Below are 13,088 nucleotides of genomic sequence, written 5' to 3'. Positions count from 1 at the left end.
GACGTTTTTTTTTTTTTTTTTGGGGGGGGTATTCCCCCTTTAAATGTCTGCACCCCCATAGATTTCGAAAAATAACTTTTTGGAGATTTTCGTTGAAAAATGTCCCGTTTTTGGTATTTTCATTGGAAAAAAGTCGAAAAAATGCCCCTTTCATAATTTGGAAAAACACTTGCTCCGTTTAACATTTTCGTGAATTGTTGACACTGGAACAAGATATAAAAAAAAAGTGAGGCTCTTGTCAAACAGTTTGTGGTAACGAACTGTAAGTAAGGAGCGACCCGGATCAATGGTAACTGAAACTGTAGAGAACGGAAATTTGATACCAATAGATACATCAAAAGAATCAGATTTTAATGCTGATTTCAAATATATAAGTTATATCAAGTTTAATCCTACCTATTAAAAGTTACGCCCCAGAGAAAATTTGGCTGATTTTCGAAAAAAGGGGAAAAGACCCCCTAAAAGTTATAGAACCTTAATGAAAATCACACCATCATATTCAGCGTATCAGAGAACCCTTCTGTGGAGGTTTCAAGCTCCTATCTACAAAAATGTGGAATTTTGCTTTTTTTGCCAGAAGAAAGATCACGGTTGCGTGTTCATTTGTTTTTTTCTCCCCAGGGGTGATCATATCGACACAGTGGTCCTAGAATATCGTGGGAGGGCTCATTCGAACGGAAATTAAAAGTTCCAATGCCCTTTTTTAAGTGACAAAAAATGGAGGGCAACTAGGCCCCCTCCCACGCTAATTTTTTTCCCAAAGTCACCCGATCAAAATTTTGCGATAGCCATTTTGTTCAGCATGGTCGAAAATATGATAAATATGTCTTTTAGGATGACTTAATCCCCCGAAGTCCCCAGGGGGAGGGCTGAAAGTTATGAACTTTACCCAATGTTAACATTTAGTATTGGTTATTGGGAAGTATACAGACGTTCTCAGGGGGGATTTTTTCTGGTAGTGGGGGGGAGTGGGTCGGGGGTTATGTGGGAGGATCTTACCATGAAGGAAGTTTTCATGGGAGAACGGACATTGCTATGAAGGGGGCGCCGGATTTCCCAGCATTATTTAACTAAAGATCGGAAATTATTTATATAAAAAACAAGTTTTTTAACTGAAAGTAAGGAGCATCATCAAAACTTAAAACGACAGAAAGCATTACGTATATGATTGGGTTCATACCCTAGTACAATACCTCGCTCTTTAAGCCAAAGATTATTTAGTACTTTCATAAGAGCTATTTATTCTAATTAACGGCCGTTGTGATTAAGCGGTCATTTTTAAAGAATCGGAACAAAATTCGAACTTTAGCTTAAAGAGCAAGGTATTGACTAGGGGGCGAACCCTCTAATATACGTATTAAAATATAAGGATATAGATCTTCGTTACTTAAGTAAATTTGTAAGTTATGTGTATTTATTACTAATAAAAACATTCGTAAATAAAATTAAACAGTTTTCGAGAAAGCCATTTAACCAAATAAAAGTAAAATTAATATTCAAATTTTTTTTAATCATGCATGTACGGTGAGCCAAAATCAAAACCTGCATTAATTCAAAAACGTTCAAAAATTAAATAAAAAAAAACAAATTTTTTTTTAACTGAAAGTAAGGAGCAACATTAAAACTTAAAACGAACAGAAATTATTCCGTAGATGAAATGGGCTGTCCCCTCCTCAACGCCTTCCTCTTTACGCTAAAGTTTGACTTTCTCACAACTCTATTTTTTTTCAAACAATGAAAAACTTTAGCGTAAAGAGCGAGGCGTTGAGGAGGGGACAGCCCCTTTCATATAGGGAATAATTTCTGTTCGTTTTAAGTTTTAATGTCGTTCCTTACTTTCAGTTAAAAAAAACTTGTTTTTTTTATTTAATTATAAAGAAATCCACGCCATTGAATTTCTACTGTATTTGCAACTTGTTTCATCCGCTTATCATTTTAGTGAAATTACTTTGTTAGGAAAAAATACAAGGTGCCAATTGAGGGTGGGGGGGGGGTTGTCCACCTTTAGATTCTCTTAGATTTTTAGAAATTCCTTTGGAGACAGTGGCACCAGTTGATGGAGAAAATGGCACTAATTGGGCTAGGGAAGGGTATTTACCCCTAGTTTGGCGAAAACCCATTTTTTGAACTCTGAAAGCACATTTTTTTTGTGTTTTCATTTAAAATACCTTTCTTTATATCTATATTTAAAATAAGACAAATACAAATTTGCCCCCCCCCCTACATTTCCATGTATTGGTGCCACTGGATGGAAGAGTCCCTTAAACAAATTTGAGAACCGGTTGTGACTCCTTTTCTTCTGGAGGTATTGGATTGCGGAAGTTAATGCCTTTTCTCTTTCACTGGGCTTTTTAGTCTCAATTTTCCGAAACTACAACCTCTCTCCTTTCTCAAAAAAAAAAAAAATAGATAAAAAAAAAATGTGGTAATCGATCAAAACAAATCCTAGTTGATCTTCGCTCAAAAAGTTCATCGAAATTCTTGCCTCCTAGGCGACTGTGAGGCCCGGTGATCAAGTAAATCTTTGAGGTCAATAATTTGTATGGCCATTGACGGCCTTGCTCTCAAAACCATATTCATAAAATCAAACATGTCTAAAAAATTTCGTGAATTAACATTACGGTTGTGAACTTTAATATTCACGCTATACGCTACTTTAATAGTCTGTTAAGTTATAGATGAGATTATAAATTGAACCAGGAAACTCGTGTGCGGTGTCCCGCCTATCTCGGTCATGCCATACTTGAGAAATTCAGATTTAGCAATGAACCACATTCGGGAAAACGGATTAAATCAACCAATCAACCATTAGTGATTGGTGACGCTAACAAATTATCAGGTAGTGTTACGATGCTTGGTGAAAGTATCGATACTTCGGCATCGATACTTTTCCGATACTTATATGTCATTGTTCTTTTATAAGGGTTAAAAAATCGACTGTCTGTTACCAATTACCCGTTAATAATCAGTGTTACTTTTATAGCGTATTTCAGCATATTAATGACGTCAGTTTTTATCTAAGATATTCTTGTCCCTCTTCAGTAAATTAATGACGTCAGTTTTTATCGAAGATATTCTTGTCCCTCTTCAGCATATTAATGAAGTCAGTCTTGTCATGTCGGTAAGCTTTTTACTGACATACCGCTGAGTATCAGAGTTGCCACATGTAGCATGGAAGTGGAATTTTAGCACTGTTTCATTGTGTGTAGCACTGTAGCACGTACACAAAATTGCTGAAATAGAACGAAAGTGCTATTTTGACACTATTCTAGCACTATAACAGTAAACTTTTTAACTATAGGACCGAAAATTACTGTGTAGCACTCTGATTTGGGCAAATGTAGTACTTTAGGAACTGACCATGGTGGCAACCCTGCCGAGTATACCCAAAAACGAAGCTGAATTATACCAAGCACATCGTCCGGTATCGCTACTGTGTAAATTGTATTGATACTATGGTTTCAATATCAGGTATCGCCCAGCAATCGATCATTACTGCAGCGGAATAGCTCTGAAACAGTGTGTCCACTGTTGCCGGATTTGTTGAGGTTTCTCCAAATTTAACGTAAATTATTTTTGCTTCTCTGAAATCTTCCCAAATATTAACGTTCGTAAATACACCACCGTTACCACGAAACGAAACCCTTAATTTTTATTGACTTTAATTTGCTTGGAGATTTCGGAGAACCCATTTTTCCGGGGGATTCTGGGAATAATGGAATTTTTTCCCCTCCGTTTCTTCAACATTAAGGCCCCTTCACGAACCGGGATTTAACTAGCGCTAATTTGAGCCAATCAGAAGGTATTAACCCCCCCCCCCCCAAAAAAAAAATATTTGTACGACTCGTAAAAATGTAACAAAAATGAATATAAACAAATTTTGTCAAAATTGTAAAAATCTTGTGGAAGCTAAGTTGTTGCGATTTTGCCAAGTCAAGTGAAAATTACAGCGGAAAATGAAAAATGAGCCATAGTGCTTAAAGGCAAAGGTATGCTAAAGAAAACTGATCTGTTTCTGTGACTGCTTGAGTTATGTTGGCCCACATTAGTTTTGACAAGGTTTTTGGAAACGCTGAATTTCAGCTGGGGGTGAAAACTGGGGTCTGTTGAGGCAGCTGTCCCCCTGTTTCATAGCAAATTACGTCCCTGAGGGTGGACAAGTGCTGCTAGGAGCTTTGTTTTCACCATGATTTAAATGGGGCTATTTCTCATTTTTATGTTTTTATGCATTTTTTAATGTGTTTTTGTTCTCCAGGGGGCCCATGTTCCCCCACTGTCGGCACCCATGTTTGCCATGAACAACCCACATAAACTGGTTGAGCAATACGCCTAATGACATGGGTTAACACAGTTTTGCTGATCTCAAATCATGTTGACCGAATAAGTTTAGTTTTGAAATGATTATGTGCGTGTAACACTAATTTACAGTTGATTCCAGTTTTGTGTAGCTCTATATATGAAGAAAAGGAGAAAATTCTCTTTAAGGGTTGCTAGGAAAAGATATTGAAAGCATGCTCTCTTGTTGATGAGTAGCCTGTGCAGCCTTCTCAAAGACATTAAAGCTTCCAGCGTTGTCAATATCTGTAGAATATTTATTTGCGTTTATCAGCCCGACCTCTTCCAACGTCAAAATGGCAGCAGGAGTCTTAATGAACGTTGGCTGTAGACTAGGTTTCGAATGTATGGAACAACTGTATTAGTTCTCCGTTGTACAGATTGCTTTTGAGCGATCAATCGGCCTCAATCAATACCACTGACGAACAGTATAATAACTGGATTTACAAATAACTAATAAATTGTCAAAAAGTTTCTTAAGGTGTTTTTAAGAAATTATCTTTGCAAACACTGAAGTTTTTAATCATTAAAGATAGATAGAGAATTGATCTAGTAAAGATAGTTACTATGACTAAGGAATCTTGGTAACTAAAATAAGCAGTGAATTTCTTCCATAAATTACCAAAAGACAAAAGCCCCCTCCCCTCCCTCTCCCCAATTTTTTTTTTAAATGTTAACAAGAAAAAACATACAGAGTAAAATAACTGCTAAAATCCAATTAAACTTGGCAAATATATAAGCTATGTTCCCAAGCGAATACGAAAAAGCAATCAGAATAGGCAATTTTACCTAAAACCAGCCGAAACGAAAAAAAAATGATCCGATCTGGGGAGCAACTAACGACCATAAATGGAAGAATTCGTCACATTGTTTTTAAAAGTATGAGAGTCGGCAATATTTTGAACATCATTCGGAACTCAATCAATTTTAAATAGTTGAGTCGATCAAATTTAATTAAATTGATTTAAATCAAGTTTAAATCTTCTTTTCTTTGTGGTGTTTTATTAAGTTGCTCGATTTTTTCAATTTTTAATCATTATCTGGACCACCCTCGAATTTTTGAAGGAAAATTTTGTTGGTTTCTGGCTGTTTTCCTGTTGGCAATCCTGCAAGGTTTACGCCTTCATTCAAATGTATGTTGGTTGCTGTTGTTTGAAAGTTGTTTTTTTCCTTTTTTAGATCCAGCGGCCTCCATTCCTTACACTAAAGTTGAACTTGAACTTTACTGAAATTTATTGGTATTTATAAAGGTCTTTTTTTTATAAAATGCAAAGAGAATGATTGGCCCTCCAGCCTTCACTTTTTATAATAAAGTTGAACCCACACTTTATAGGGATTAATTGGTATTTTGAAACGCCGAATAGCAAAAAGGGGGGTTACGAAAAGACAGCATGCAAAAAAAGGAAACAAAATAACAAATAAACAAACCAATAATATTGCAAATTTTAATGTAATTTTTTAATAGTGAATTTCGTTCTTGTGCTCATGACTTTTAAAGGCTTTCAGAGAATTGATTTCATTTATTACTCAGACTAAAAAAAGTCTTCCAATTTTTTTTTATTTATTTACGCGTATCTTATCAAGTTACATTTTCTGTATTGATATTTATTTTTATTCATGTTTATATTGAAAGTTAATATTAAATAGACAATATAAGAATAAACAAACCTAAAAATGTACAGTTAAATAACTGCTTTGAACGGTCGAATGTCCAGAGAGGGGAAAACTATTTTTGAGTGTGAGTGTGGGGAGGGGGTCACGATTTTGTATAATATTATAATATTAATAAGATATTAATTCTTAATCAAATACATATGTATTATTACACTATACTCATCCCCCCCCCCTCAAAGGCTCCTTGGTCTGTAAAGTAGCGGGAATACATACGAGTCACTTACTGGGAGAAAAAAATAAGTTACAGAGAGAAAGAAGATAAAGTATCTAGAATTCAAAAATTAAAATTAATTAGATTAGACAAATTAAATAGATTAAATTGTGGATTTCTGAATAAAGTTGGATTTCACTGTTTGCTCCAGACCTTTAAAAGTTTTTCAATGAGTCAATTTTAGTCAGGGATATCATTGTTGATTACGCCCTTTTACATAGAAAACACAGCTTTTAAAGTTCCCATTTATTTTAAAATTAGGAGGTAGCTTAGTAAACAGTCCATTATGTTGCAAGCGAGCTTTGTTTAATCGACTGGGAAAAGGCTGGTCCAGCAGTATCATAGTGATGAATGGTCTAGTAATTAAGTATCTATGGAAATCTTTTTGTTTTGGAAATGAAATAAAATGATTTGACAATCACGGCGTAGGCGATTCTTTTCAGGTAAAATAAAAAGAGTGTTTTTGTTCTTTTCAACTGCAAGCAGGAAATGACCAAAGATTAAAACAGACATAAATTACCCCCTATATGTGGTGAGGTGTGGTGTCTCCTCAAGCCTCTGCTCTTTACGCTGAAGTTTGACTGTGCCTTCTCGAAAAATATCTAAATATTTTGCTGGGTAAAATGATTAAAATTAAATAAGCCTATCACTCCCGAAGCGCTATTGCGTAAAGTTTCATTCTTTACGAAAGAAACCATTGTTGCGATAAAGCTATATCTTCAAAATTTGTAAAAAAAAAAAAAAAAAAAAAAAAAAAAAAAAAAAAACAATCTTATTCACTTGAAGATAATCTAATAAACTAAATAATCTAAATAATCGAAAGTAATCTAATAAACCAGTAATAAACTTGTCTTAGGGGTGCTTCCACTTTTTGAAACACTTTTGAGGTCAGACAGAAAATGGCTGACAGCCCCTCCTCTCTCTTTTTTGTTTTTTAAATTCTTCAATATTGTCAAATTCGTCTGCTTTCATGCCTCTTTTAATGCGTAGAAATGAGAAAAGGTAATTCAGGGTGGTGAGTGAGGTGATTGGGTCATTAGAACCATATTCTTAGCAACAACTGGCAAGAACCATTGCCACAAACTGGCGAAGAACGATAGCTGTCTATGGGGGTGCATTATTTGGGCGTGTCCTTCCATGCCTCTTTTTATGCGTAGAAATAAGAGAAGGTAATACAGGATGACGAGTGAGGTGATTGGGTCATCAGAACCATATTCTTAGCCACAACTGGCAAGAACCAAAGCCACAAACTGGCGAAGAACGAAAGCTGTCTATGGGGGTGCATTATTTGGGCGTATCCTTCCATGCCTCTTTTTATGCGTAGAAATGAGAAAAGGTAATACAGGATGGCGAGTTAGGTGATTGGTTCATCAGAACCATATTCTTAGCCACAACTGGCAAGAACCATTGCCACAAACTGGCGAAGAACGATAGCTGTCTATGGGGGTGCATTATTTGGGCGTGTCCTTCCATGCCTCTTTTTATGCGTAGAAATAAGAGAAGGTAATACAGGATGACGAGTGAGGTGATTGGGTCATCAGAACCATATTCTTAGCCACAACTGGCAAGAACCATAGCCACAAACTGGTGAAGAACGATAGCTTTCTATGGGGGTGCATTATTTGGGCGTATCCTTCCATGGCTCTTTTTATGCGTAGAAATGAGAAAAGGTAATACTGGATGGCGAGTGAGGTGCTTGGGTCATCAGAACCATATTCTTAGCCACAACTGGCAGGAACCATAGCCACAAACTGGAGAAGAACGATAGCTGTCCATGGGGGTGCATTATTTGGGCGTGTCCTTTCATGCCTCTTTTTAAGCGTAGAAATGAGAAAAGGTAATACAGGGTGGTAAGTGAGGTGATTGGGTCATCAGAACCATATTATTCTTAACCACAAACTGGAGAACAAAGATAGCTGTGTGTGTGGGTGCAGCTGTGGGTGTATTATTTGGGTGGGAAGAGTCACTTTCCTTTCTTCCACAAATTGGGTCTTTGTACGAACACTGTTCATAACACCTCCAAATAAAATGTTTGATTAACGTCCTGGTATCGATTTTGTGGTTGACCATTTATTGGTTGACTGTATCTGTGACCATTTAGTGGTTGGCTATATCTGTGACCATTTAGTGGTTGGCTATATCTGTGACCATTTAGTGGTTGGCTATATCTGTGACCATTTAGTGGTTGGCTATATCTGTGATTATTTAGTGGTTGGCTATGTCTGTGACCATTTAGTGGTTGGCTACGTCTGTGACCATTTAGTGGTTAGCTATATCTGTGACCATTTAGTGGTTGGCTATATCTGTGACCATTTAGTGGTTGGCTATATCTGTGACCACTTAGTGGTTGGCTACGTCTGTGACCATTTAGTGGTTGGTTATATCTGTGACCATTTAGAGGTTTGTTATATCTGTGACCACTTAGTGGTTGGCTACGTCTGTGACCATTTAGTTGTTGGTTATATCTGTGACCATTTAGGGGTTGGCTATATCTGTGACCATTTAGTGTTTGGCTATATCTGTGACCATTTAATGGTCGGCTATATCTGTGACCATTTATTGGTTGGCTATATCTGTGACCATTTAGTGGTTGGCTATATCTGTGACCATTTAGTGGTTGGCTATATCTGTGATCAGTCAGTGTGGTCTTACAAATTATTTAGATGTATACTACAGATGCTATGCCATATATATATATATATATATATATATATATATATATATATATATATATATATATATTCTGATTGAAAATAATTCTTTTTCTGGGTGTTTTAGTCAAAAGTTCCACCTTGTTACATTTTATATTGTTTTGAGATTCATTTTAAGTTTCTACAGCATCAGACAAGCAATCACAAAGAGGAATAAGGGTGTAAAAAATCCCCCCCCCCTGGGGTCATTTTGAAACCTCCCCTCAAGACAAATTTAAAAAGCAATAGTTCAAAGGCACATACCCCCTCGCCCTTTCCTTTTCAAGGGTTGGATGCACCTACATTTGTCATTATTTAAGCTCTTAATTTTAGTGACTAAAGAACATATTACAAAATAAAAGCCATACCAAAATAATATAATTGTGTTGTTGTTGAAAGTTTAAAATCTAAGTTTTTCCAGTGACGTCAAGGATTTTGATTATGCATATGTTGTGTCGTAGTTTTGTATTTTATGGTTGATAGAGAAGGCGTGAAGTTTAAGCAAAAACAACAGATTCTTGTCAAATCAAACAACGATGCTTAGATTCAAAATCCATAGGTGAATATAAACGGATTTCTTTTTTGTTTGCAGATGTAACCCGCCGAAATGGAACACCGCTGCGTGATAGTGTCGGTCGACGTCTTGCAGGAGTTGGAACTTCGCATTTTGGGTTGACGGATGATGAATCAAAGCCCTTGAATGGTCAAGCAGGTATGAAATGTTTCGACTTTTCTAAAACTGAAATTCAAGGCACGGTAAAAAAATAAAACGATATAGTTTTAAACCTATTCTAGCTACATCTAATTCTACCTGTACATGGTAAAGGGGTTATAGAACAGGTTGTACATTACCCTTGAATGGTCAAGCGGGTATGAAGTGTTTCGACGTTTCTAAACCTGAAATTCTTAGGCATTGTAAAAAACTATATAATTTTAAACCTGTTCTAGCTACATCCAATTCTACGTGTGCATGGTAAACGGGTTATAGAACAGGCTGTACATGGTAAACAGGAATGTAAAATAAGAAGTGAAAAAAAAAGAGATGAACTACTAAAAATTGTAAAAAAGAAGTAAAATAAGTTAAAAAAAAGCAGCCGCTATTGTAAATTCCTATGATAACTCACAGTTAAAACAAACAGAAATTAATGCCTAGAATAAATGAAGCCCAAACCACAACAAAAATTGGGAGAGGTAAAAATGTCAAAGACAGACATAATTGATAATGCTATAGATGAATAAATGAAAAAAAAACAGAAATCAAAATGAATAATCAAGTCAAATTTAAGCTACCGTTCCCTGAACCTTCTAAAGGCACGGCGTCAGGTATAAGGGGCGGTGGTGCTACTTCTTTCTGTGGTGATTCTTGCTCTTTTAAGTTTGATATCATTATTCATCTTGATCTTAGTTTGTTTATGTTTCATCGGGCCATTAGGCCACGGCGTCAGGTATAAGGGGTGGTGGTGCTACTTCTGTCTGTGGTGATTCTTGCTCGTTTTTAGTTTGATATTATTATTCATCTTGATCTTAGTTTGCTTATGGTTCATTGGGCCATTAGGCCATGGTGTCAGGTATAAGGGGTGGTGGTGCTATTTCTGTCTGTGGTGATTCTTGCTCGTTCTTAGTTTGATATCATTATTCATCTTAATCCTAGTTTGTTTATGATTCATTAGTAGTATTTGCTATCTTTATGTTAGATGGATTATTCAGTTTAACTTCTGTTCGTTTCGGGTGTCATTTGCTCATCAATAGCAATTTCTGTTCGTATTAGGTTTCAATTGTTGTAGGAATTTATTACTGCTTGTCTTATCTCGGGAAGTTGGCTCTTTACTTTCTTTTGAATTTTTTTTTTCGTAAACGTTTTTTAAATTAATGTTATACAAAGATGGTGTGATTAAAGCTTGAAAATTATCAAAAAGAAGTCAAGTAAATTCAAGAAAATTTTCAAAGAATAATAATTTACTTTGCCGTTCTTGGCATTATTTTAACTACGTTTAACCGTTAACCCCCAATGTTAAATAATATTATATATTAATACATAAGAATATAAAATAAATCGCTGAAAACAAATAAAATTATCCGTTATTGTCAATATCTATTATTGAAATGAAACAGTCACATCAAAAATTTAGTGATAAAGAATCGTAAGTAAGGAGCGATTTGGCCCAATAGTAACCGAAACTAAAAAAACGGAATTTGATAACAATTGATGCATAAAAAATGGATTTTTATGTTGATTCTAAATATATAGAATTCATTAAGATTATTGTTACCCGCCAAAAGCTATAAGGCAAGGCAAATTTGCCTGATTTTCGAGAAAGAGGGGAAACAAAATATGAAAAGAGAAATATTACTATTTAAAACATCTGGAAACAAATAATACTAATCGTTATTGTCAATATGGCCCCAGAAAATTGGGTCATAAATGACCCAATGGCCCCAGCAAATTGTCAGAGGGCTCATTTGAACGGAAATTGAAAGTTCTAGTGCCCTTTTTAAGTGACCAAAAAATTGGAGGGCAATTAGGCCTCCTCCCACGCCCCTTTTTTAAAATCGTCCGATCACATGAGATATCCATTATGTTCAACATAGTTGAAAGGTCGAATAACTATGTCTTTGGGGATATCATGACCCTCCCAAAACCGCTGGGGAAAGGTCTTTAAGTTACAAAATTTGCCCATTGTTTACGTATAGTTTTTGTTATTGGGAAGTATGCATACATTTCTTGGGGGAGGGGGTGGAAATTATCTGCTGGTGGGATTTTTCATAGGGAGGGGAGTTTCCAGGGGGTAAATTTTTCAGAAGAAATTTTACAGCGGGGGAATTTGCCTGAATTCCTGTACGAAATCCCTCTTATGTCTTGCTTTCTCACTGCCGACTCAATTTTATGCGTGTAGATGTTACGGTTAATTGACCGGGGTAAATTTTCACCAGGATTGAATTGTCTAGAGTAGAAATCCTTGGGGAGGAGGGATTTTGCCGTTGAGGAGTAGCCAGAAGTAGAGGAGGGGGTAAAGGTCCGACGATTACACCACCCCTTCGAATCCCGATCCGGACACTTTTTTTTAAAACTCCCACGCGAACACCATATATGGGCATAGAGTCCCTAGGGAGAATACGTGGCTAATGGGGTCAATGACCTCTTTTTCCAAGGTCGATTTATTTGATGTTTCTATGTGCAATAGCTCCGGGACGAAGGTTGCACATGCGCATTGAATTCTAACGGGAGCAATGCTATTGATCTGTGACTCGAGGGGAAAGTGAATTTCCGAGAACTTGATTGCGTAATCGATCGCGAATGTCATGGTGTCCAGAAATAGTATTTGTTGTTATTGCTCTAGGCAATGTTATGAGTTTCCCGGAATTTGGAACACCTGTGCAGTCGACCTCAATTCACCTATCGTGAATCAATAATTCCCCTTAGAAACAACAAATTAATTTTCCCTTTCTTGACAGATCAATCAATCAATGACATCATCTGTCAGACTTTAAAAATTTCCGCCTAGAAACATTTCTCCAGGAATAGATCCAAGTCATTAATGTCTTTGCCTCGGGAACAACTCTTTTGATCGAACTCCAAAGGATATTAATAACCAAAGGCCATGGAAACAATTAGGCAAGAAACATCTTAGCGATGAATTGTTTTAGCGCACGAGAAGGTTTCCTATTATTTTGAAATGCGTTAGCACAGAGATGCCAATAACAAAGGAACACGCTGAATTTACGTTTAGTGATTATTTGGGCGAAACCGTTTTAGACAGGTTATGGAACTATTTCGGCGAAACAGATAGAGACATTTTAAAAGAAGATTTTTGAAGAGATTTTGGAGGAGGTTTTGAGTGTGGTCGTTATAATACACAAGTTTCATTTGAACAGTGTTGTGAGGTCCTCTAACCCAACCCCGAAGGAAGCCCCCGGTCCTCAAAGCCCCCCAAGCTCCCCAAGGCCCTCCACCGGCGCCCCCAAAGGCCCACCCAGACCCTCAAAGGCCCTCCCTGTGCCCCAAAGGCCCCCCAGGCCCCCAACTGGCCCCCCGGACCCCCAAAGGCCCTCCCTGTGCCCCAAAGGTCCTCCTCCGGTCCCCAAAGGCCCATCGAGCTCTCAAAGGACCAACGGGGTCCCAAAGGCCCTCCACGGTCCCCAACTACCCCAAAGGCCCTCCCCAGGTCCTCAAAGGTCCC

The 13,088-nt window shown here is 36.9% G+C and overlaps 1 protein-coding gene across 1 annotated transcript in view; it reads left to right on the top strand.

The window, feature by feature from the left end:
* LOC148942519 (NPC intracellular cholesterol transporter 1-like) overlaps window positions 1-13,088 on the top strand; it is a 230,048-nt gene that overhangs the window by 105,693 nt on the left and 111,267 nt on the right. Inside the window, exon 8 of the mRNA XM_089102181.1 lies at window positions 9,503-9,622. Coding sequence (XP_088958307.1) covers window positions 9,503-9,622 — 120 coding nt within the window. The remainder of the gene's footprint in view (window positions 1-9,502; window positions 9,623-13,088) is intronic.

The sequence above is a fragment of the Artemia sp. Qi Xiang Cuo genome, chromosome 16 (assembly GCF_049724085.1).
Source record: "Artemia sp. Qi Xiang Cuo chromosome 16, ASM4972408v1, whole genome shotgun sequence".
Lineage (NCBI taxonomy): Eukaryota > Metazoa > Arthropoda > Branchiopoda > Anostraca > Artemiidae > Artemia > Artemia sp. Qi Xiang Cuo.
The sequence above is the reverse complement of the archived record's forward strand: the minus strand, read 5'-3'. Positions and strand labels throughout refer to the sequence as shown.